The 26,564-nt window shown below is 38.4% G+C and overlaps 1 protein-coding gene across 1 annotated transcript in view; it reads left to right on the top strand.

Annotated features, from left to right (window-relative positions):
• The window catches only part of Vcpip1 (valosin containing protein interacting protein 1), a 39,452-nt gene extending 13,205 nt beyond the window's left edge, over positions 1 to 26,247 (top strand). The window contains exons 2-3 of the mRNA XM_004653307.3: positions 8,308 to 8,394; positions 20,563 to 26,247. Of these exons, the coding sequence (XP_004653364.2) occupies positions 8,308 to 8,394; positions 20,563 to 21,434 (959 nt within the window). The 3' untranslated portion in view covers positions 21,435 to 26,247. The remainder of the gene's footprint in view (positions 1 to 8,307; positions 8,395 to 20,562) is intronic.
• The last annotated feature ends 317 nt before the right edge of the window (positions 26,248 to 26,564 follow it).

The raw sequence follows: 26,564 nt of genomic DNA, 5'->3' as shown, positions 1-26,564 counted from the left end.
GCCCATAAGTGTACACATACACAAAAAGAGAAAAAGAAGAAAATTATAATCTATAATATATAACTAATGCTACCAAAAACAAAGAACAAATGACTTATATACCATTTCATTTGGAAGCAAGCTTTTCTTTGGTGTATGTGTATGTGTCCGTGGGTGTGATTGCTGGTGTTCATGTGCCACAGAACTGGTATGCAGAACAACTTTGGGCATTGATCTTCACCTTCCACCTTGTTTGAGGCAGGGTCTCTCATTCACTGTTGCATTTGCCAGTCCAGCTGGCTCATGAGCTTCCATTTTCCTGTTTCCACTTTCCTTCTTGCTGTAGGCATATAGAGATTACAGACACTTGCACTACAATATCTGGATTTATGTGGGTTCTGGGGTTCAAACTCAGGTACCTATGCTTGCATGACAAATGCTTTTAAACTGAGCTATCTCCCCGTCCCCAGAGAGCAGTCTTAAAAGAATAGGAATAATACGGCGAAGCTTCTAACAAATACTATGTTAATGCACATTTTTCTGTTTTCTCTAGCTTTAGTTTATTATTCAGTTTTTCTTCATCAACAGTAACATACTTCTAGTCAGTGTGTACTCTGTGCATAAACATAGAAAAATCTGCACCACCATAAATAACTTCACATTCTGTTTTCTATGAGTTCTTCTTCCTGTGGCCTTCAGTTTTCCTACTGGAACAATGCTTATCTATGGCAGTGGTATTACAGAAGCTTTTCTTTTCACTTACCTAGTGTTCTTTCTATTTGATAAGTAATTGTTGATTTTTAAAAATATTTTAAAACTTTATTTATTTGAGCTGGGCATGGTGACACATGCCTTTAATTCCACCAATAATAATAATTTTTTTCTTCTTCTTTTGGTTTTTCAAGGTAGAGTCTCAGTCTAGCCCATGCTAACCTGGAACTCACTCTGTAGTCTCAGGGTGGCCTTGAACTCACAGCAATCCTCCTACCTCTGCTTCCTGAGTTCTGGAATTAAAGGCATATGCCACCATGCCTGGTTCAAATAATGGTTTTAAAAAATATTTTTATTTACTTATTTGAGAAGAAACAGAAAGAAGCAGACAGAGAGGTATGGGTTCATGAGGGCCTTCTGCCAGTGCAAACTCCAGACCCATACATCACTTTGTACATCTGGCTTTACATAGGTACTGGGGAATCTAACCCAGGCTGTCAGGCCTTGCAAGCAAGCTCCTTTAACTTCTGAGCCATCTCTGCAGCCCTGAAAAATATGTTTAAGAGGAACTTTAAAAACATTATTTATTTGCAGTCAGAGAGAGAAAGAGAAATAAAAAGAGCAATAGAGAGAGAATAGGCAGGCCATGGCCTATAGCCACTGCAGACAAACTCTAGACGCATGTGCCTCTTGTGCATCTGGCTTACGTGGGTCCTGGAGAATCGAACCTGGGTCCTTAGGCTTCACAAGCATACACTTTTAACTGCTAAGCTATCTCTCCAGCCTAAGAGGAACTTTTTTAGGGCTGGGGTAAAGGCTCAGTCATTTGGTAAAGCACTTGACATGAAAACATCATGGCTGGAGTTCAGATCCCTGGCATCCATGTAGATACTGAGTGGGCATAACAACCACCTTTAATCCCATTGGTTAAGAGGCAGAGACAAGGGATATCCAGGGCAAGCTGGCTAACTAACTGAGTCAGTGTGCTCTGGGCTCAAGTGAGAAATCTTGCCTCAGTAAAATAAGACAGCAATCAAGTAAGATATTTGACATCAATCTCTGGCCTACGCATACTTGCATAGGCACATGAATGCACCAAAAAAAAAAAAAAATGATTCTAAAGGCTGGAGAAGAATGGAAGATATGGCTTAGGAGTTAAGGCCTTTGCCTGAAGACTAATGACCCAGGTTCGATTCCCCAGTACCCATGTAAGCTAGCTGCACAAAGTAGCACATGCATCTGAATTAATTTGTAGTAGCTGAAGGCCCTGACACACCCATTCTCTCTATCTGCCTCTTTCTGCTTTCTCAAAGTAAATAAAATATTTAAAGGCTGGGGAGATGGCTCAGATGTTAAAGGCACTTGCTTACAAAGCCTCAAACAGCTGGTGTTCAATTCCTCAGCACCCACATAAGGCCAGATGTACAAAGTGGTACATACATTTGGAGTTTGTCTACAATGGCAAGAGGTCTTGGTGTGACTTTTCCTCCTACCACCTCATAAATAAGTATAATAAGTATTTTTAAAAAGCTGTCAAGAAATACTTTTTAAAATTTTTTTTGTTTGTTTTTACTTATTTATTTGAGAGTGACAGAGACAGAAAGGCAGAGAGAGAAAGAGAGAGAGAGAGAAAGAGAGAATGGGCACGCCAGGGCTTCCAGCCAGTGCAAACGAACTCCAGACGTGTGTGCCCCCTTGTGCATCTGGCTAACGTGGGTCCTGGAGAATCGAGCCTTGAACCGGGGTCATTAGACTTCACAGGCAAGCGCTTAACCACTAAGCCATCTCTCCAGCCCAAGAAATATTTTTAAAAGCTGTGTTAAGAATATTTTTATTTATTTGCAAGGGGAGAGAGAAGAGAAAGAATGGGTGCACCAGGGCCTCTTGCCACTGCAAAAGAACTCCTGGTGCATGTGCCACTTTGTGCATCTGGCTTTACATGGGTGTAGAGGCTCAAGCCTAGGCCATCAGGTTTTGCAAGCAAGTGCACTGTTGTAGTTGGAATAGATGTCCCCCAGTAGATTCAGGAGTTTATTAAAACTTGTTGGACTTCAGGCCGGGTGTGGTGGTACACGCCTTTAATCCCAGCACTTGGGAGGGAGAGGTAGGCGGATTGCCATGAGTTCGAGGCCACCCTGAGAATACAGAGTGAATTCCAGGTCAGCCTGGACTACAGTGAGATCCTACCTCGAAAACAAACAAACCACAACAACAACAAAAACTTCTTGGACTTCAGCTACCTGGTTGGAGGAGGTAGGGTCTAGCCCTAAGATTTGGTGGATTTGCAATTCCAGTCTAAAGATATGCAAAGATATAAACAGTGCCTAGAGTTCCTGAGATGTGTGTGTTTGTGGTGTGCCTTTTGGGTTTTGGCTTGTGGTTTTTTTCTCTCTGTGCTTGGTACTTTAAGAGGGGGCCAACTTCTTCTACCATTATGGAACTTTTCCTGGATTGGTAAGCTTCAATAAGTATCCCTTCTTCCATTAATGTGTGTGCCTGGTTTGGAAGTTTATCTCAGCAACCTAGAAGCTGTCTGCTACATGCCCTAACCTCAGCCATCTCTTCAACCTGTCTTTTTTACTTTTTCTTGACAACCTTTATACATATATGCAATTTACTATGATCATGATCCTGTCCTGCCACTCTCCTTCCCACCATCCCTCCTCCAGTGAATCCCTTTTTCTTCCCAACTAGTCTCTTTCTATTGTATTTTTTTTTCCTCTCCCATTATGCAGGTCTTGTGTAGGCAGTGTCAGCCACTATGAGGTTATGAATGCCATAGCCACTTTGTGTCTGGAAGACAGTATTGTAACCAATGGTCCTTGAGCCTTGGAGGGTGTGATAGAGATATTTTACTTAGTGCTGAATCCCCCTCTGCCTCTTCCTCTTAGCACTTTGATGAGTTTTGGGTCTTTTTAGTAGTCTGAAAGAGAAGCTTCCCTAATAAAAAATGAGAGTAGCATTAGTACATGGGTATACACATAAATATTTAGAGGGCAGTTTGGGGAGCATAACATATTTATTTAGCTAAACAACAGTAATAGTTCCTTATAGTAATAGGGCTTATGACCTTCACAGCCATAAGGTTTTTTTTTTTTTTTTTTCAAGGTTAGCTCTAGCCAAGGCTGACCTGGAAATCACTATGTAGTCTCAGGCTAACCTCAAACTCACTGCAGTTCTCCTACCTCTGCTTCCCAAAAGTGCTGGGAGTAAAGGCGTGTGCTACCACACCTAGCAGGACCATAGGGGTTTTGATTAGGTTTTCAGTACCAGGCAGGAATTTCTTTCTTGGAATGCGTCTCAAATCCAATTGAAAACAAGTGGTTTCCTCTATAACAGATATCCCACCACTGCACTGTTTGGCCCATTGGCCTGGCTGGCCAGCTCTGAAGCTTGCAGGGTACATGATTGTTGATGACTTTTCTTCCCCAACAGGGTGCATAGTTATTTCTAGCATTATGACAGCTAGACAACAGGGAGAAGGCTTCCAGTTTGATTTCTCAGTGATCTGCCCCTCAAGCATGTGGCCTCTTCAGCAATAGGATTTTCCATCTGGTTCTGGTGGGCAACCGAGAATCTTAGCAGTAGTCTGTATTGTTTGGGGGTGGGCATCAGGGCCCTCCCTGACCAACAACTCACTGATTGGTTTCCCACACTTGACACTGAAAGATTCTTATAACAATCTATGGCTTCTTGGCGCAGTATTATCTTGCCCCACAGGGTATTTCTGTTCAAACTCTCTTTTTTAACATGTATAATTTTTAGCTAGTGAAGAAGTAGGTTTCCATGTGGTTTATTCATAACATCCTTAATTTTGATTACCCTTCTTTTCTATATCCCCTTTTTTCTTTTTTCTTCTTTTGGTGCTAGAATTGTACTCAGGGACTTATACATGTGAAGCATGTGTTCTATCAGTAAGCCACACCCAACTCTATGATTCTCAGCTTTTTAAAATTTATTTTTTAAATTTTTATTTATTTTATTTTTTTCCTCAATTTTATTAACATTTTCCATGATTATAAAAGATATCCCATGTATCCCATGGTAATACCCTCCCCCCACACTTTCCCTTTTGGAATTCCATTCTCCATCATATCTCCTCCCCATCTCAATCAGTCTCTCTTTTATTTTAATGTCATGGTCTTTTCCTCCTCTTATGATGGTCTTGTGTAGGTAGTGTCAGGCTCTATGAGGTTATGGATATCCAGGCCATTTTATGTCTGGAGGGAGAACATTGATTGGCTCTTATATTCTTTCTGCCACCTCTTCCGCATTAGACCCTGAGTCTTGGAAGGTGTGATCAAGATGTTACTCAGTACTTCAGCCACTTCTTTCCAGCACTGTGAAACCTTCTGAGTCATCCCAAAGTCACTGCCATCTGAAAAGAGAAGATTTTCTACCTAAAGTGAGAGTAGCATTAATATAAGGGTATAAATATTAAGAGAAGTGCTTACTGGGCAGTTTAATAAGCATACTGTATACATTTTTCAAGACATCAGCAGATGTTATACCCCTAGGGCTCATGACTACCCCTGTTTTAAGTTTTCAGTATCAGGGATGTGTTTACCCCATGGAGTGGGCCTCCAGTCCAATTGGAGGGCAGTTGGTTTCCACCATGACAGGTGTGCCACTGTTGCACCCGTTGGCTTATTTGGTCTGGCTGGCCAATTATAAGGCTTTCAGTGTCCACTGTTAAGTATCTTCACTGGTGGTTTTCTCTTTCTCCCACTGAACTACATGTAGAATGGCTTCTTCCAGCTTTCTGTCAGCTGGTCTACATGGAGGAGGTTATCAGCTCAGTTCCAGCAGGATTTTTCAGTGGCCTTGCAGCCCAAGTATGTGAAGTCTTCAGCAAAGGGTCTTACCATCTATTCCTGGTGGGAAACCAAGGGCCTTGGCAATGGCCTATAATGTTTTGGGGACATCAGGGACCTCCCTGGCCAACAACTCACTGGAGGTATCCCATCCCTGGCACTGAAAATTTTCTAACAACTATCTATGGCTCCTGAGTGTTCCATTGTCTGAAACTGGAGAATTCCATATGATTTATTTGCATACTCTTAGATTTTGATTAGCCCTCCCTCCACCTTTCCTTTACTCAATCTCTTGCCCTAACTTTACTTTGGGCCTTTTCATCCCCGTTAATCTATTCTTCTACTTGCATATATATAATACCAACCTATTAAGTACCCTCTTCCCTTCCTTTCTCTTCCCTTTATATCTCCTTTTTAACTTACTGGCCTCTTCTACTGAGTTTTTTCCTTCTCACACCGAAGCCCAATCATCTGTATCAGCTTTTTTTTTAATTGGCAGCTTCCATAATTGTAAATAATATCTCATGGTAATTCTTAGGTTTTTATTTGAAACTTCTTAATTTTTTTGTGTGAAGTAATAGTTTGCTAATGGATAGCTTTTAGTATTGTAAAGGTTATTTTGAATATCTATAAGAGACCATTTCCCCCTTAAACTTCTATTTAAAAAAAGTCAACTGTTGGGCTGGAGAGATGGCTTAGCAATTAAGGTATTTGCCTGCAAAGCCAAAGCACCCAGGTCCTATTTATTCCCCAGGACTCACGTTAGCCAGGTGCACAAGGGGGTGCATGCGTCTGGAGTTTGTTTGCAGTGGCCAAAGGCCCTGGAACAACCATTCTCTCTCTCTCTCTCTCTCTCTCTTTCTCAAATAAATAAATAAAACATTAAAAAAACTTTAGAATAAGGTATGTGGGGGGGGGCAACATTTCCACTCTGCTGGCTGATGCTTGTTATCCCCTAACTAGGGAGACTGAGCTCAGAGTATCACCATGAGTTCAAGTACAGCATGGGCTATAGAGTGAGTTTCAAGTTTCCTGGACTAGAATGAGACCTTGCCTCAAAAAAACAAAAGAAATAACATTAATTACTTATATTCAGCCTGCCTATTTATTTTTCTTCCCATTCTGTTTATTTTTACTCACTTTTAACATAAGTATAAAATACACAGTTTTTTTTTAATTTTTATTAACATTTTCCATGATTATAAAATATATCCCATGGTAATTCCCTCCCTCCCCACCCCCACACTTTCCCATTTGAAATTCCATTCTCCATCATATTACCTCCCCATTACAATCATTGTAATTACATATATACAATATCAACCTATTAAGTATCCTCCTCCCTTCCTTTCTCTACCCTTTATGTCTCCTTTTTAACTTACTGGCTTCTACTACTAAGTATTTTCATTCTCACACAGAAGTCCAGTCATCTGTAGCTAGGATCCACATATGAGAGAGAACATGTGGTGCTTGGCTTTCTGGGTCTGGGTTACCTCACTTAGTATAATACTTTCCAGGTCCATCCATTTTTCTGCAAATTTTATAACTTCATTTTTCTTTACCGCTGAGTAGAACTCCATTGTATAAATGTGCCACATCTTCATTATCCACTCATCTGTTGAGGGACATGTAGGCTGGTTCCATTTCCCAGCTATTATAAATTGAGCAGCAATAAACATGGTTGAGCACGTACTTCTAAGGAAATGAGATGAGTCCTTTGGATATATGCCTAGGAGTGCTATAGCTGGGTCATATGGTATAAAATACACAGTTTTATATTCTACTTAAAAATAAATATCTTGCAAGGTGTGGTGGTGCACAGTTTTAATCCCAGCACTTGGGAGACAGAAGTGGGAGGATTGCCGAGAGTTTGAGCCCACCCTGAGAAAACAGTGAATTCCAGGTCATCTTGAGCTAGAGTGAGACCCTGCCTCAAAAAATAAAATAAACAAATAAATAATCTTCATATAATCTTTTCTGTTTTTGTATAGAGTTTATATAAGCAAGTCTTCTTTGAGGTGTTTTGACTCTTCAGATAATATTTTGCTTAATATGCTTTTTAGTTCCTACATTTAAAGATTGATAGAATTCATGGCTCAAGAGATGGCTCACAGTTAAAGGCACTTGCTTGCAAAGCCTTATGGCCTGGGTTCAGTTCTGCAGTACCCATGTAAATCCAGATGTACAAAGTAGCATATGTATCTGGAGTTTTTTTGCAGTGCCAGTTGGTCCTGGTATATTCATTCATTCTCATTCTCTCTTTGTCTCTCTGCTTGCAAATAAATTTTTTTTAGGGCTGGAGAGGTGGCTTAGTGGTTAAAGTACTTGCCTGTGAAGTCTAAGAGCTCATGTTCGAATCTCCAGGTCCCACAAGCCAGATGCACAGTGATGCAAGCATGCAATGTCACATATGCACACAAAGGGTATACATGTCTGGAGTGTGCAGTGGCTGAAGGCTCTGGCGCACCCATTCTTTCTCTATTTCTCTTTGCCTCAAATATAAAATATTTTGAGAAATTGAGAGAATTCATTATTAAAATTTTGCATTGCTATCTTCTCTTGAAAGGCAACATGGTTTGAAACACTTGGGTTTCACTCCTCTGTGGCAGCACTTGGCCTTAACTGTCCCCTCTGAATATCCCATGCATTTTCTAGTGTGTCACTGTACTATATATAATCTGGCTGCTTTACTCATTGAAGAATTTTGTCTTACATTCTCTGTTCTAGGCCAATCTGTATTAAAGCAATTCTGGATCACACTGTTTTGTCTGTTGCTTATATTGTATCTGTTTTTGTCTTACAGGAGAAGATGTGTGGTCTTATGCGAAGGGACTTCCTCACATGTTTCAGCAGGGTGGCGTATTCTACAATATTATGAAGAAAACTATGGGTATAGTTAAATTCTGAACTTATTAGATACTGTTTTCACTTAAGTTATTATGAGATCAGAAAGTTCAGATGATAATGTGTTTTTTTTGTCTTGCCTATATGTATGTTGTGTGGTATATCTATTGTGTATGCATGTGTGTACAGATAAGCACATTCTGTGTACATGTGTGCACAAGTCAGAGGAAAGTACCAGGTAGCATATCATTTATCTGTGTGTTTCCTAAAGGTGGAATTGCTGCTGTTTTAGTCATACTAGCTGACGAGTGAGCCCCAGAGATTCTCTTATTCCTACTTCCCATGGGACTGGGGTTACAGGCATGCATGGCAACACCCAGATGTTTATATGAGTGCTGGGAATTGAATTCAGAGACAGTTATGCCCTCCTGCTTGAATGGCAAGTGTTCTTACCTGCTGTGCTGTTTCCCCAGGCCCCAAATGCTGTTCTGTTAAAAGCATTTCCAACTGGGCATAGTGGCACTTACTTAGTCCAAGATACTTCAGATGCTTGAGCCTAGGAGTTCAAAGCCAATCTGGGCAACATTTATTTTAGCAGTGCTGAGGATTGAACCAAGGACTTTACATGTGAGGCAAGTTGCTCTACCAGTGAGCTACACCTATGATCACAACCACAAGTGTGTGTAACATTTACAAACAAGTTTTTCTTCATCACTACCTAGTTAAGATAATTATCTTGATGTGGTTAGCTTTGTTTTCTGTATTATTATTACTAAAATTTTCCTATACTTTCTTGTTTTTATTTTGAGTCTTTTAGTTTTTTTAATAAATATTTTTAAAATTTACATAAATCGGGCTGGAGAGATGGCTTAGCGGTTAAGCGCTCGCCTGTGAAGCCTATGGACCCCGGTTCGAGGCTTGGTTCCCTAGGTCCCACGTTAGCCAGATGCACAAGGTGGCGCACGCGTCTGGAGTTCGTTTGCAGAGGCTGGAAGCCCTGGCGCGCCCATTCTCTCTCTCTCCCTCTATCTGTCTTTCTCTCTGTGTCTGTTGCTCTCAAATAAATAAATTAAAAAAATTTAAAAAAAAAATTTACATAAATCACCCCATCATCCTTCTTTGACCCCCTTTCTTACTCCCTCTCATTGAACCCCCTTTTTCCTACTATTCTCTCTTGTTTTAATTTTTTGAGGGGGGGTAGAAGTAGTGTCTCATTCTAGCCCAGGCTGACCTGGAACTCACTATATAGTCTCAGGGTGGCCTCAAATTCATGACAATCCTCCTACCTCTGCCTCCCCCCCCCCCGACCCCACCCCAGTGCTGGGATTAAAGGCATTGCACTACTATGCCTGGCTTCAATGCTTGTTTGTTTGTTTGTTTTTAATTTGTTTATTTTGTCCTCTACCACCACTATCCACAACAACCTGTTGATGGGCCTAGTATTATGCAGGTTTTGTCCAGGTAATTACAGCTGCTGTGAGGTCATGAATACGTGATAACTTAGTATCTGAAAGATAGCATTCCAAAGCACTCCTCCATCCTTTAGCTTTTATGTTCTTTCTGTCACCTCTTCTGCTACAGTCCCTAAGTCATTGGAGGATATGATAGATATCTCATATAGTACTGAGCTATCACTCCATTCAGCACTCGGTGTTTTTTTTTTTATTTATTTATTTATTTATTTATTTATTTATTTATTTATTTATTTATTACTTATTTACTGAGAGAGAGAGAGAGAATGGGTGTGCCAGGGCTTCCAACCACTGCAAATGAACTCCAGATGCATGTGCCACCCCCTGTAGCTTATGACCTTCCTAGCCATAGGCTTTTAACTAGGGTTTCAGCATCAAGTCAGGCATGAATTCTCTCCCATAGAGTGAGCCTCACATCCAATCTGATAGCTGTTGGTTAACCCATAACAGACATGCTACTATTTATTGCACTAGTGAGCACATTTTGTCTAGCAGGCCAGTTGTGTAGCTTGCAAGGTCCATTGATTGGTTAAAACTGCCAATGGCTTTTCTCCTTCAGCAGGCTGCAGAGCAATTTCCAGCACTGTGACTGCTAGTCAAGAGGGAGGAGGCTACCAGCTTAGCTCTTAGCTTGATTTCTCAGTGTTCTGCAACTGATGTAAATGGTGTTTTCAGTAATAAGGTCTTACCATCTAGTTATGGTGGGACATCAAGAGCCTTGGCAGTAGCCTGTATTTTGCATGGGGAGGGCTTGGAGGCCTCCCTGACCACTAATCCACTGGGAAGTACCCCACTCTGGCACTAAAATTTTTCTGTAACAATCTATGGCTTCTGGATGCAGCATTATCTGCCCCAGAGGGTACTTCTACCCAAATTCTTTTATATTTTAAGCTTATATATATGAATATATATACACACACACATTAAATATTTGTTTTATTTTGTTAGAATGGGTGCACCAGGGCCTACTGCCACTACAAACAAACTCCAGATGCATGCATGCATCACTTTGTGCACCTTTCTTTATATGGGGGTATTCAGGAATTGAACCTGAGCTGTCAGGTTTTGCAGGCAAGTGCCTTTAACCTCTGAGCCATCTCTCCAGTTATATATACTTTTTCCATTCACTAGAGAAGTAGGTTTTCATATGGCTTACTCAGAACATCTTAAATTTTGATTAACTACTCTCCCATGCCCTCCTCTCCTCCATCCCCTCTTAGACCATTCCACCCCCAATATTCTGCCCCTGTACTTATATATTTACTGTACCCTTTCTTTAACTGCTTCTCTTTCCTCCCTCCCTCATTGCCCCTTTCTAGCTTTAAGGCCTCTACTACTGACTCTTGTTCCAACTCACATACAAATCTATATATTTGAATCTAGGGTCTGCATATGAGAGAGAACATGCAGTTGGACTTTCTGAACCTGGGTTACTTATTTAGTATAATCCTTTCTAGAACCATCAATTTTCCTGTAAATTTCATAAGTTCATTTTTCAATAAAACTCATTATGGGGGCTTCACCACCCTCCTGCCTTCTCATGGGTAGGATCTCTTCACAGTCTCTCCTCTTTCCTTCTCTAATCTAATAAAGTCTCTCTAAACTTAGTAAAAGCACTATTGTATATATGTACTACATCTTCATTAACCATTATCAGTAAATGGGCATCTAGGATGATTCCATTTCCTAGCTATTGTGAATAGAGCAGCAATGAAAATTGATGAACAAGGGTCTTTATAATAAAGTATAGAGTCCCTAGGGTATATGTCCAGGAGTAATATAACTCATAAGCCTATTATTAGCTATTTCAGGAACCACCATATAATTGCAATACCAGTTTATATTCCCATCCATAGACATGGTTTTGTCTTGCCAGTATTTATTGTCATTTGATTTCTGGATGATGGCCATTCTGACTAGAGTGAGATGGAATCTCAAAGTAGTTTTAATTTACATTTCTCTAGTGGCTGAGACGTTGAATATTTTTTTTTTAAATTTATTTATTTGAGAGTGACAGGCACAGAGAGAAAGACAGATAGAGGGGGAGAGAGAGAGAATGGGCGCGCCAGGGCTTCCAGCCTCTGCAAACAAACTCCAGACGCATGCGCCTCCTTGTGCATCTGGCTAACGTGGGACCTGGGGAACCGAGCCTCGAACCGGGGTCCTTAGGCTTCACAGGCAAGCGCTTAACCGCTAAGCCATCTCCCCAGCCCGATGTTGAATATTTTTAAAAATATTTATTGGGGGCTGAAGACATGGCTTAGCATTTAAGGTGTTTGCCTGTTTGCCTACAAAGCCTAATGACCTGGGTACACATGTAAAGCAGGTGCACAGTTACGCATGCATCTGAAGTTATTTTGCAGTGGTTGGAGTCCCTGGCATGTCCATTTTCTCTCTTTCTCTTGCCTAACTCTCTGTTGGCAAACAAATCAAAATATGTTTTTAACCTTTTTCCTATTTTATTTATTTATTTACTTGAGACAGACAGAGGGAGAGGAGAGAAAGAGAGAGAGAATGGGTACACTGGGCCTTTAGCCACTGCAAATGAACTCCAGACTCATGTGCTACCATGTTCATCTGGCTTATGTGGGACCTGAAGAATTGAATTGGGTCCTTAGGCTTTGAATGCAAGTGCCTTAACTGCTAAGCCATCTCTCCAGCCCAATAAAAATATTTTTTAAAAAATCATTAGCTGTTGTATTTCTTCTTTTGAGAACTCGATTCAGTTCTATAGCCCATTTTTTTTAAGTTGGGTTTTGTGATTTATTATTGATCCTGTATATGTATAGCTGGCAAAAATTTTCTCCCATTCTGTAGACTGCCTCTTTGCTTGATTAAGTGTCCTTTGCTGTACACAGCATTTTAATTTTATGAGGTCTAGTAGTTGATTAATGGCCTTATTTTCTGAGCAAGTGAAGTTCCATTGAGAAAGTCCTTGCCTATGCCTATGTGGTAAGTGTTTCCCCTACTTTTTCCTCTAGCAGTTTCAGATTTCAGGTCTGATGTTAAGATCTTTGATACATTTGGAGTTGACTTTTTTGCCCAAAAAAATACATAGCATCTTGTTTCATTCTTCTAGATACAGATATCCTGTTTTCTGAGCACTGTTTGTCAAAGCTGTTTTTTTTTTTTTCTTTAGTGAGTGTTCTTGGCATTTTTGTCAAAAATCAGATGATTATAGCTGCCTGGGTTTATATGTAGATCTGCTATTCTGTTTCATTGGTCTACACATCTATTTTTTTGTGCTAGTACCATGCTATTCTTTGTTTTGTTTTGTTTTTTGAAGTAGGGTTTCACTCTAGCCCAGGAATTCACTATGTAGTCTCAGGGTGGCCTTGAACTCACAGCAGTCCTCCTACCTCAGCCTCCTGAATGCTGGGATTAAAGGCGTGTACTATCATGCCTGCCTCAGTACCATGCTGTTCTTATAAATGTGGCTCTTCAGTATACCTTAAAATCAAATAGGGTGGGCTTGAGAGATGGCTTGGCGGCTAACAGTGCTTGCTTGCAAAGCTTAACAGCCTAGGTTTGATTCCCCAGTGAACACATAAAACCAAGTGCACAAAATGGTGCATGTGTCTGGAATTCATTTGCAGTAGCTAAAGGCCCTGGTGGCCCTAACATGCCCATACTGAGGTATGGTGATAACTCCAGCCTTATTTTTATTGCTTTGGGTTGCTTTGGTTATCTGAAGTTATTTGTAGTTCTAAATGAGTTTAAGGTATATGTTGCATTCAGGTTCACATTGTTGGTAGAAATCACCCAACTAAGAGCATCTTGTGGGAAAAAAAAGAGGTTTATTTTGGCTTATGGGCTTGAGGGGGAAGCTCCATGATGGCAGAGAAAACAATGGCTTGAGCAGAGAGTGGACATCACTTCCTGGCCAACATCAGGTGGACAACAGGAACAGGAGAGTGTGCCAAACACTGGTAAGAGGGAGCAGGCTATAATACCGATAAGCCCGCTCCCACCAGGAGGTGTTAATTCTCAAATCTCCATCAGCTGGGAATCTAGCATTCAGAACGCCTAAATTTATGGGGGACACCTGCATCAAACCACCACAGTATGTTTTCCTACTTAGTGAAGAATGGCATTGCAATTTTCATGAGGATTGCTTTAAATTTGTATATTGCTTTTGGTAAGGATGCCGTTTTTACAACATTAATATTTCTAATTCATGAACATGGAATGCCTTTCCATTTCCTAGTATCTTCTTCAGTTTCTCTGTTGAGTGTTTTGAAATGTTCATTGTAGAAGTCTTTACTTCTTTTGTTAGGTTTATTTCAAGTTCCTCTGTCCCTTCCTCTTTTCTTCTTTCTCGCTCTCTCTCCTCTCCTCTTCTCTCCTCCTCCCCCCTCTCTCTTTCTTTCTTTCTAGCAATTGTGAATGGATTGTATCCCTGATTTCATCCTCAGTACATTTGTTATTGGTATTATATAGCAAGTCTACTAATTTCTGTGTGTTAATTTTTTGTCTTCTTACTTTGCTGAAAGTATTTATGAGCTCTAACAGTTTTTCTGGTAGAGCTTTAGAATATTTTATGTATAGAATGATATAATCTGCAAATAATCATAATCTGACTTCCTCCTTTCATTTCTCTAGCTCAAACTTCCAGTACTGCATTGAGTAAGTGGAGAAAGTGGACACCCTTTTCTTGTTCCTGATTTTTAGTGGAAATGCTACAAGCTGTTACCCATTTAGTTTAGTGTTGAATATAGATTTGTCATATATAGCTTCTATTATATTGAAATTTATTCCTTTTATTTCCAGTCTCTTTGGGTCTCTTATATGAAGGGATATTAGATTTTTCTCAAATGCCTTTCCTGTATCAGAGTGATCATGTGTTTTTGTCCTTGAGTCCATTTATATGGTGTATTACATGTATTGACTTGTGTATGTTGAGACATCCCTGGATCTCTGGAATAAAACTCTGCTGATCAGGGTGAATCACCTTTTTGATGTGTTCCTGTATTCTGTTTGCCAGTATTTTGCTGAAAGTTTTTGCATCTATGTTGATGAAGAAGATTGATCTATAAACTCTCTCTTTTTTTGTTGTTGTTGTGTCTTAATCTGGTTTTAGTGTGTCAGAGTAATACTTTATAAAAGGCTTCATGAAAGGAGTTTAGTAGTGTTCCTTTTTTTTTTTTATTTTTCAAGACATGGTTATAATGGGGTGCTAAGGGTTCAGGAAAATCCTTGAACCCTAAACCCTAAGTTCATATCTAATTTTAATCAAAGATTTGAATATAATAAGACAGAGAAGGGTAATTATTAAATTATTATATTTATTGATGAAGAACCAAGGAGTGGAGAATGATACCCACATGGTTTGAGAGCTCACATGGTGGGCCCAAAAAACCATAGAGAAAACAGAAAAGAAAGTACAAAAAAGCCTCTATTATGTGGAGAATAGGAGTGGGTAAAGAGCCCACATTCGGAAAGTAAGGGCTAGTGGCCACCCTAATTGCCTAACAAAGCTACCTGCAACCCACGTTGACCTGGAATTCACTATGTAGTATCAGGGTAGCCATTAACTCATGGTGATCCTCTTTGTTCTGCTTCCCGAGTGCTGGGATTAAAGGTGTGCACCACCACATCGGACCCCTTTTCTATTTTATGGAATAGTTTGAGAAGCATTGGTGTTAGGTCCTGCTTGAAGTTCTGGTGAAATTCACTAGTAAATCCATCTTGGCCTGGACATTATTTAGTTGGGAGATTTTTGAAATAATTTCTTTTATCTCATTGTTATAGGGCTATTTAAATGATTTGTCTCATCTTTAAGTTTGGTATATCATTGTGATGGGTAGAATGAGGTATCCCCTTAAACTGAATGTGTTCTGAATGCTTTGTCCCCCACATGGTGGCAGTTTGAGTGGTAGGCCCTTTCTGGAGGAGGTTTGTTGTTGGGGGGGCATAGGGAGTTACAGCCAGCACCCCCTTGGTAGAGTTCACCTCATTCTTCTGGTGCTGCTGGCAGAGATGATGTCCAGCCTGTGTTCATGCTATGCTTTCCCCTGCCATTATGAAGCTTCTCTTCAATATTATAAACCAAAACTTAAATAGAAAAAAATCTTTCCTTCCATTAGCTGCTTTTGTTCCAGCACTGAGAAGGTAATTGCAACAGGAAAATTGGTACCGAGAAGTGAGGTGGTTACTGTGATGAATCTGGTTGTGTGGCTTTTGTATCTTTTGGAATGTGGTTGTGGGAGGAATAGTGAAGGATTTGGTACTTTGGACTGAAGAAGCATGGCAATGCTGTCAGTAGAACTTGACTGTTGAGAGTTTGAAAATCATAAATGCAGAGAGAATGGTGGACTGTGAAGGCTTGGCTTATAAAGTTTCAAATGGAAAAGGTAGAACTTGGTTGGAACTGGGCTACTTGCAGAAAGGCTGGCTGCATTTTGCCCTTTGAGCAAAGTTGAATTCAGGTAATGGATGGATATGCTTGATAGAAACTATAAGGGTTAGAACAAAAAAATATGAAAGATACGAAGTTTGCTACAGAAAGAAATGTGAGCAAGTTTAAAGTTACTGGCACAGAGACTGGCTTTAGACTGAAGCTGCAATTGTTCAGTTTTACCACCATTAAAAGTGAGCCAACTGTTTTTTGTTTAATATTTTATTTATTTTTATTTATTTATTTGACAGAGAAAGAGGGGGAGAGAGAGCATGGGCACACCAGGGCCTCCAGCCACTGCAAACAAATTCCTGGGGAATCGAACCTGGGTCCTTGGCTTTGCAGACAAGCGCCTGTTAACTGCTAAGCCATCCTTCTAGCCCAAGCCAACTGTTTTGCATTGGGACAATGGGAAAAAATACCCTGAGAGTGAAACCAAAGGCTCAAGCTAGTAAGAATACAAATTCTTTTGAAAGGAGATGGCTTTAAGAAAGACTGGTGAAGTATTTTTCTCTTGAGGGTCAAATTTGGATTTACAAATTTGGCTATGCTGTCTGCCTGGTACTGGTTTTGGAAGTATTAAAAAAATGCAGGGAAGTGGGTTAATGAGGTGCATGCAGTTCCAGAAGCTGCTGAAATGTGGCAAGGTGAAACAGGGTTGAAGTCCTTGTATGAAGTCCCGGTAAGGCCTTGTATGGAGCTGTGAAGATGAACCATGTATTTCATTGGAGATTCAAGAAGGTGCCAGGACTAAGGGATGGCTACAAGGAAAGTTGCCAGATCAGGATGGCATTTTCCCTAGGCTATGAGCAGACCAGCTGGAGGGATGGAATTGGAAGCCCAGTGACTTTTGTCACTGGTTACAGATGTCAGTGTTGGAACTGCAAATGTTTGATATTTACCTGCTGGTTATTGATTTTACATTGGTTCAGTCTTTCATTGTTATGCCTTTTTACAATGGGAATAATTACTCTGTGCCATTATGCGTTAGAAGTTTATAACTTGTGGGTTTTAGAAAATATTTTATTTTGAGAGACAGAGAGAGGCTTCATGTGGGTACTGGGGAACTGAACCTGCGACATTAAGCTTTGTACGCAAGCATGTGCCTTTAATCACTGAACCATCTCTTCAGCCCCTAGTCTCCTTTTAATGTCTAGTAAAATCTTTAGCTCTTTTGTATGATATTAGAAATTTGTAGCTCCCTCTTTTTTTCCGCCCTCTCTACCTCCCTCCCCACCTCCCTTCTTTCCTCCCTTCCTTCCTTCCCTCCTTCTTTTTGCATGGGGTGGGGCTTGAGGTAGGGTCTTGCTCTAGCTTAGGCTGAGCTGGAATTTACTATATAGTCTCAGGGTGGCCTCAAACTCATGGTGATCATCCTTCCTCTGCCTCCTGAGTGCTAGGATTAAAGGCATGCACCACCACTCTTTCTCTTTGGCTCTTTCTCTTTTTGCTCACTGGTCTGGCATGTTAGTTACCTTCTCATTGCTGAGACAAAATCTCTCACAGACATAAACAGAGGCTAACCAACTCTGCATGAGCCCTTACATGTGATTCTAGGTCCTCCTAAGTTGACAATCAATGTAAATCATCACATCTAGTTGATAGTTTATCAATTTTATTGATGTTTTTAAAGAGATACCTTTTGGGCTTATAGATTTTTCTCTAATTTTCAGATTTTAGCTTTTATTTTTCTTTCTTTAAGAAGCTTTGGAGCCGGGCGTGGTGGCGCACGCCTTTAATCCCAGCACTCGGGAGGCAGAGGTAGGAGGATTGTCGTGAGTTCGAGGCCACCCTGAGACTCCATAGTGAATTCCAGGTCAGCCTGGGCTACAGTGAAACCCTACCTCAGAAAACCAAAAAAAAATTTAAAAAAAAAAAAGAAGCTTTGGGTTTAATTTAGTTTTTTCCTTCTAGCTTCTCTAAATAGAAGCTCCGATTAGTGATCTTAGATTTTTATTTTTAGTATAAACAGCTGTATTTTTTCTGTAAGCATTTTGTTTTTGAATCCTTTTTAAATTTTCTTTTATTTCATTGTACTTTGTGATATGTTTTTTGAGGTAGTTTTATTCTGTAGTTCAGGCTGGCTGGACTCCTGGGTGCTCAGATCATAATGTGACATTACACTTGTAGAACTCTTACTTTACTTCTGATATGGCAGGCTTCCCTTTCCTGAAGCTTTTCTTTCCTATGGACCTGTCTCAGCTTCTTGAATTCTTCTCCCTTGGATGTTGGATCTTCTGTCCCCAGCTGTGGTTGTCTCAAGCCTTTTTCATCTCTCTCTCTCTCTCTCTCTCTCTCTCTGTGTGTGTGTGTGTGTGTGTGTGTGTGTATTAATTATTGTTACTCTTTTTTTTTCAAGGCAGGGTTTCACTCTAGCCCAGGCTTACTGGGAACTCACTCTGAAGCCCCACACTGTGATCCTCTTACCTCAGCTTCTCAGTGCTGGGACTAAAAGTGTACTCCACTACTTCCAGCTTTCTTTTTGAGATAGGCTGTCATGTAGCTTAGGCTGGCCTCCTGTTTGTAGTTATTAAAAAAAAAAAAAAAAAAAAAAAAAAGATCTTGAACTCCTAATCCCCTTGCTACCCCCTCCCAGCTGCTGAGGTTACAAACAAAGCACCATTATGTCTGGTTTATGTGGTGCCAAGGAGGCAACCCAGATTCTCATGAATGCTAAGCAGGCACTCTACCAACTGAGCTCACCTATAGCCTCCAGTTAATGGTCTTGAAAAGTTAGTATTTAAAGCTGTGTGTGGTGGTTCACACCTTTAACTCCAGGTTGAGGTAAGAGCATTGCTGTAAATTAAAAACCAGCCAGGACTTCTAGACTTTGTCTCAATTTCCCTATCCACCTCCCTGCAAAAAGCCACTTCATTCTTTTGCATGTAGATATTAATTTATCCTAAACCATTTGGTGAAAATATTAGCCTCAGTTCTATAGCTAACATTTTTAAAATAATTTCAAACTAGAAACATAAAACTTTGAAGAAAACAGGCAGGTGTAGTGATGCAGCCTGTGATTCTAGCACTCAAAAGCTGAGACAAGCAGATCATGAACTTAAGGCCCACATGGGCTACATAGTGAGTTTGAGATCAGCCTCAAAGTCCAAATTAGAAGAAATAAAACCATCACCTTCATCCTTTCATTTCCCAACTCCCATCCACATAAAAAGCAACTGAGGGAAGTTATTGTCAGTTACATGGAAGATATACTCAAATTCCTGGGATTGCTATTATCAATTCGAATTAAATACTTTTTCCTTTTTAAAAATTAAATTTTATTTTATTTTCTTCCTTTTTTCTTTCTTTTTTTTTTTTTTTTTTTTTTTTTTGTTTTTTGAAGCAGTGTCTCTCTAACCCAGGCTGACCTGAAACTCAGTCTGTAGCCCTGAGTGCTGGGGATTATAGGCATGAACCACTGCAGCTGGCCGAAGTATTACTTAGACCAAATTTCTGACTTTAAATCTTTTTTTGCTATGTCTTAAGAATTGAACACAAAGCTGGGTGTGGTGGTGCATGCCCTTAATCCCAGTACTCGGGAGGTAGAGGTAGTAGGATTGCCATGAGTTTGAGGCCACCCTGAGACTCCATAGTGAATTCCAGGTCAGCCTGAGCTAGAGTGAGACCCTACCTCAAAAAACTAAAAAAAAAAAAAGAATTGAACACAAGGCCTTGTACATAGTAGGCAAGCAGGCTACTACTGAGCTATATATCTCCAGCAACTTTTAAAGTTTTGCATATCTTTTTGTCAGTTGTCTGTGCTAGAAGTATGTCAAGAAAGTAACACTAAGGTGCTACTTTACTTACTATTGAAATCAATGTTAATCTCAAAGTATATTTTGAATTTTAGTAAATACTTATACAGTTTCTTATTGGTCTGTATTTTTTTCTTTGTAGTACAAATGTTTCAAGCTTCTTCCTTAACTTTGCTACAGAAATACACACACATACACACTTGGTGGGGGAACTACTTTAAGGTTCATGGTGATATTCTTTTTTTTAGTAGAAAAATTATTTTATAATGAATCTTGTTTTCAAGGCTATTTTCTGTCCATTGCTATTGAAAAATTACTATTTTAGGGATGGGCGTGGTGGTGCATGCTAATCCCAGCACTCAGGAGGCCAAGGTAGGAGAATCGCTGTGAATGCAAAGCCATCCTGAGACTACATGATGAATTCCAGGTCAACCTGGACTACAGCAAGACCCTACATTGAAAAACCAAAAAAGAAAAAAAAGAGAGAGAGAGAGAGAGAAATTACCATTTTAACCATTAGTTTTTGCTGTACCTTTGCTAATACTGTAAATAAAACTTTAATATGTTCAATATCTTTTCCATTTATCTAGGTATGGCTGATGGCAAGCATTGTACTTTTCCACATCTTCCTGGCAAAACCTTTGTTTATAATGCTTCTGAAGACAGACTGGAGTTGTGTGTGGATGCTGCTGGACATTTCCCCATTGGTCCTGATGTTGAAGATTTAGTTAAAGATGCTGTAAGTCAGGTTCGAGCAGAGGCTTCTACGAGAAGTAGGGAATCGAGTCCCTCACATGGGTTATTAAAACTAGGTAGTGGTGGAGTAGTGAAAAAGAAGTCTGAACAACTTCATAATGTAACTGCCTTTCAGGGAAAGGGGCATTCTCTAGGAACTGCATCCAGTAACCTACACCTTGATCCCAGAGCCAGGGAAACTCCAGGTGTAAGAAAGCATAATACAGGGACAGATTTTAGTAATAGTTCCACTAAAACAGAGCCTCCTATATTCACAGCTGCTCCTAGTAACAGTGAGCTTATTCGAATGGCTCCTGGAGTAGTAACAATGAGAGACGGCAGGCAGCTTGATCCTGATGTGGTTGAGGCCCAGCGAAAAAAATTGCAGGAAATGGTTTCTTCTATTCAGGCTTCAATGGACAAGCACTTACGGGATCAAAGTACAGAGCAGTCACCATCTGATCTTCCTCAAAGAAAAGTAGAAGTTGTAAGTTCTTCTGTGAGGCCTGGGAACCTTCAGACTGGCTTGCCTGAATCTTTTGCTTTAACTGGTGGCACTGAAAATTTGAATACAGAAACAACTGATAGTTGTGTGGCAGATGCACTGGGAGCAGCATTTGCTACAAAGTCAAAAGCACAAAAAGAAAATTCTGTGGAGGAGCCTGAAGAAATGGATAGTCAAGATGCTGAGATGACTAACACAATTGAGCCAATGGATCACTCTTGATTTAATTAGAGGCTAATAAAGTGCGAATGTTTATTGTGAATATGTAATATTTGATGGCTGGGCCACGTAACTTGATTAGTCATTAAAAATCTTGTACGTATATAATTCAAAGATTATATCTTGTTATTCAGTGCATGATAGCAAGTGTGTGATTGGCAATAGCTTTTAATATACTGCTGCCCAGGCTGGCTCTGAATTCCTATAAATTAGTTGTTAGATATGTTGAAATGATTTTTTTTCTATATATGTGGTTTATTGGAAGTTCGTTGTAATTTTAATTTCATGAAAGTCTTAATGTTTCAAACATGAAAATTCTCTTGCTAATATGTTAGGTTTCTACAAAGACCAGAATTGGGGACAAAATGAGATTTTGCTCATGTTATCACAATAGCCATCCTACATATTTATTGGAGTGTCAAAATTTTATGCCAATTCAAATTTATTTGAACTAAATTGTATCTTAATATTCATAAAGTGATTTGTTACACTCTTTGACAGTGCACACATTAATAGCTAGCTGTTCCTGGCAAAAATATCTTGAGAGTACAGTGCAATGATATAACAGTTTCCCAATCTGAACAAAGTTGGGAGAAATACCTATTCTAGTATGATAAAGCCAGTGTGATTCAGTTAGTTGGTCTGAGCCAACATGGCCAATTGTGCGCTCTGTTGATATATATATTGCCATTATTTTTTTGAATCCTGGCCTAGTTAAGTTCCATCTACTTCTTTTAAATCTTGCATAAAAGTTGATTGGAAATTGTGGTAGAAATTTTAAGAATAATGGTAGCAGTAGTTAATTTCTAATTTTTAGAGTATGTCAGATTCACAGAGAATTTCTAAGAATTGATCTTTATGAGTGAGTTACATTGTTCTGCAACTTTGATCAATGGTATTTAAGTCTGTATATGCTAAGTGTCTTTTGAACCACCCTTTGAACCAAATTGTTTTCTTTTTTCTTAGAGTCTAGAATATTTTCCTTATTTGTTGGCTTCATTTAGGTTTGAATACAAGTTTTACTGTCACATACCATGAGCAATTGAGCATTTGCTTAAATAATGCATTCATTAAATCTGTAGTGCCAGTTTTCTCAAGAAGTAGCTCTTGTGCTTATTTCTTAAAAGCAGAGTGTTTATCCTGAGATTGATGTTGCACTATTTTATCCTGTTCTGCAACTGTGTATTGGAAATGTACTTTTCAGTCCATCTTCTTCCTATGTTCACTAAAATTAAGTTGAATTTGAATGATAAAGACAAGTGTGTATTAATACAATCACTTACTTAAGAGCATTCAAAGCTTGTCTCTGTTTGCACATGTAACAGATGCAGAACTGTTTGCAGTTCTCAAACTGTACACCAGAAGGTATATTATCAGGTGTTAAAAAATCTCTACCTGTTGGTTCATAAAAGATATAGTTCATATTTGACTTATTATTTTTCTAGGTAAGGGAAGTTTTGGTCTTCTTTCTATGAAAGTGTCTAACTGAACCCACATGTTAATTACCCCATTTTGTTGAATCATTTCATTGAATAGGGAAAGAATGGAAAATCCAGACATTTGACAAGTGTATCTGAGCTTAAAATGTATATCTATATACACACATATGTATTTAGATTATTATTTATCATCATGTCACATACTTTGCAATATTTTATCTCCATTCTTCTACTTCTAAATTTACTTTCAAGCATTTTTTAATCAAAATAGCAGAAAAAATTAGAACATTTTGTGCACTAGTTTCACATAAGAGAACTACCAAATATATTTAACACTGTTGCTTGTGTATTAAACTAAAAATTATTTTTTAAAAAAGTTACTTCATTAACCACTGCATCATTTTTGAAATTTTCAGACACTGAAACATTCTTCCTTTAATTTTTTTTTTGTTGTTGTTTACATACAGGAAAGTTACTCAACAAACAAAATGTATTGCTTTGAAGTAAATTGTATAATCACCTTTCTTTAACAGATACCTTCTTCACTTGTGGTGTGGTATATTTAGTTAATGACAAGATCTCAAAGCTTTAAAGTGAAAATGTCTCCCTGTTAAATACTTAAATTTAGTGTAAGTTATAATGCACATGTGAACATCCGAAGATGGGCTTAATCTCTGACAATACTTTATTAATGTCTCTAGTGACAGCAATGCTACTTAGAAACTAGTTGGGTGTAAATAATATAATAACAGTTTGGTTCTCCCTTGATAAAGAATAAAAGGCTTGATTCTGAGATGTGATTGAATTTCTTGAAGTTACTTTAAATCAGCTGAAAAATTTGCATGGGATAATTTTTATAGGTAGGCCAGGTATCATTCTCACAAAGTTTTAGAACAGGTTATTTTTTAAAAATGTCATCCTTGTATTTGTTTATATATCTGTAAGTTTAAAAAAAACATTTGTGATACCACTGCATCTTTGAGTCCAAGCTAAAAATGTCAATCAAAGTACTTTTTAATTCTAGAAGTAACATAACTATAATCCAATCCTATTCAATTCTATATGTAGTCTTTAACTGAGTGTTGAAATAATATTGTAATGTAAATATTTTTCTTCAGTAATCTGTTCTATATTCATACCAAGTTTGAGTTGATGACCCAAAGTCCATGTAGTTAAAGGTGGTATATGCTTAGTATACTGGTTGAAAGAAACAAGACACTGCCAAGCATTATGAGATAGAATATAATTAGCTCCAAAGGAATGGTTACTCAGGAACTAAAGAGCAAGCCTATACATCCTATCCCACCTCCCCTTAAATATGTTTTAAGTGTTTTTTGAAAAATATAAGGAAAGAGGCCTGAGAAACTTAACAAATGCTATTGACTGAAGATCGCTTTGTATCGTCCTTGACTTTCAGTTTGTTTTTTACAATCAAGCTTTCTGCTTTGCAGTTAAGATCCCAATCTGAAATGTTTCTGTGGTTCCCAGCCACAGGTTTTTATTGCCATTGTTTTCAAGGACCAACTTCATTGGATATTAACAGTGTCTCTTACAAATGGTCTCTTTACCTCAGGGAAGATCACTTTGCTATTAACTCATGCTGTTAATGACAGGCTTTTGAGAATTATACTGACATATCACATGTTAGCTACTAAATGCAAAATTTGTAACAGTATTGTTTTACATAGTTACCTGCTGTTTAGGACCTTAGTAAGAAGTAACCTTTGGGTATGAAATAAAACTTGTACGTTCTATCATTAGTTATATTTCAGTTTGTTGATGTAGTAATAATATTATAGTGTTTATTTCCTAGTATCAACAGTTTTGTCCTCATTTTGCAATAGTAAATTTAACTGGCCCAAATTTAAAATACTGCAGTGCAATTAAAAAAAGAACTTCGGTTGCCAATTTTCATACATGTACATAATCTATTTTGATCATAATCCCTTTCCTGTTACCTGCATTTGTCCTCCATATCCTTCTAACTAGTCCCTTTACTTTGATGTTTTACGTTTTTGGTTTTTTTTTTTTGGTCCTTTATCATCCATGACAAAATGTTGATGATCTCAGTATTGTGCAGGTCTTGTTGCAGACAGGTCATGAATACAGTGTCCAATTCATATCTGGAAGAGAGCATTCCAAAACACTCCTTCCCATTCTTTGGCTCTTGGGTTCTTTTTGCCACCACTTCTACAGTGTCCCCAGAGCCTTGGAGAGGGTGATATAGATGCTTCCTTTATTGCTGAGCACTCAACATTCCCATATCCTTGGCACTTTGATGAATTTTGAGTCTCCCCAGTAGTTAGTGCTGTCCTGCAGTGCAAATTTTGAGAGTTTTATGGTGTTCATTCCCTCTCTTTGTCTCTCATTTCATGATTCAAAGCAAGGTCTCTGTCTTAAGATTTTTATAAAAGTAAAGCCTTGGTTTAAATTCTACTTATTTTAACATAAATTTAAAGTGACCTTTTATAACAGGAATAGATACATATTCTAAGTTGGCTACATATGTCCTACTTTTCAAGGTTACATAATTTAATGTAATTATATAACCTAGAAGCTCTCCACAACATAAGTTAATTTTTTCAAACTAGAGCAACTCGTGAAAATATGCCATAGTAAAGTGTGTATTTAAGAAATAATAGCAATGTTGAGTTACAGAGTTAATAGTTCTGTCATTCTTTGAGATGCTAAGTGTTTTCAAGTCATAGTTAATGATATTTAAATTGTGGGATTTTTAATGTTTATTCTAAAATAGAAATTGTAATAATTGAATTATTGGAGAAAATGCCATTACTTGTATATCTGACAGTCAGAAGTTTTTAATTATGGAGTCTATATGCTTTTGTAGTATAATATTAACACATTGACTATACTCTTGTAAAAAGAAAAGGAAAAACTAGTAAAGGAAAAAGTTTTAGTTGATATTATCTGCTTGTATTAATTAGTATTTTACATTTTAAGGTATTGCCTACTTTTCTTTAGAATAAACTCTTTCCTGAGCCTTTATGCCTGTGGTAGAGCAATAAAAGATTGAAAAGATTATCAATATTTTCAGGTTTATTTAACTTTAAGAATTAGTACTAAGAACTGGAAAGTCGTCTACTTTTTGGAGGGAAATGCTGCTTAGCACTTGTAAAAACAAGAATAGTGTACTTACTATAAATGCTAACAAATGCTTTAGCAACTTGGTAAAATTGTATACATGTATCACCTAAAGGCACTAGCTATCGCTATTATCTTAGATTTTGTGATTGCTGTACATACCACAATTGAGTAATGAATAATTGGTAATAGTATAACAGTGTATACTGTTCTTCAGCACACCTCACTGTACAGTATTTTAAGTTTCATACCAATAATAAAACTAAGTTAATATATACTGATTTTTCAACTTTTCCACATTGGCTTTTTAAAGTAATATTCTTTAATTTCCTGGAATTAGACTTTAACATAATGCATGAACAAGTAGGCCAGTTTCACAAAGGAATTTTTAGAATAATGTTTTAAAAATTCCTTAAGGCTGGAAAGGTGGCTTAATGGTGAAAGGTTTTTGCTTGTAAAGCCTGAAGGCCTGGGTTCAATTCCCCAGTAGCTAGGTAAAGCCAAGGGCACAATGTGGTGCATGTATCTGGAGTTCATCTGCAGTGACACACTCATTATTTTCTCTTTCTCCTTGCAAATAAATAAAAAAATT

This window comes from Jaculus jaculus, chromosome 2, assembly GCF_020740685.1.
Source record: "Jaculus jaculus isolate mJacJac1 chromosome 2, mJacJac1.mat.Y.cur, whole genome shotgun sequence".
Lineage (NCBI taxonomy): Eukaryota > Metazoa > Chordata > Mammalia > Rodentia > Dipodidae > Jaculus > Jaculus jaculus.
The sequence above is the reverse complement of the archived record's forward strand: the minus strand, read 5'-3'. Positions and strand labels throughout refer to the sequence as shown.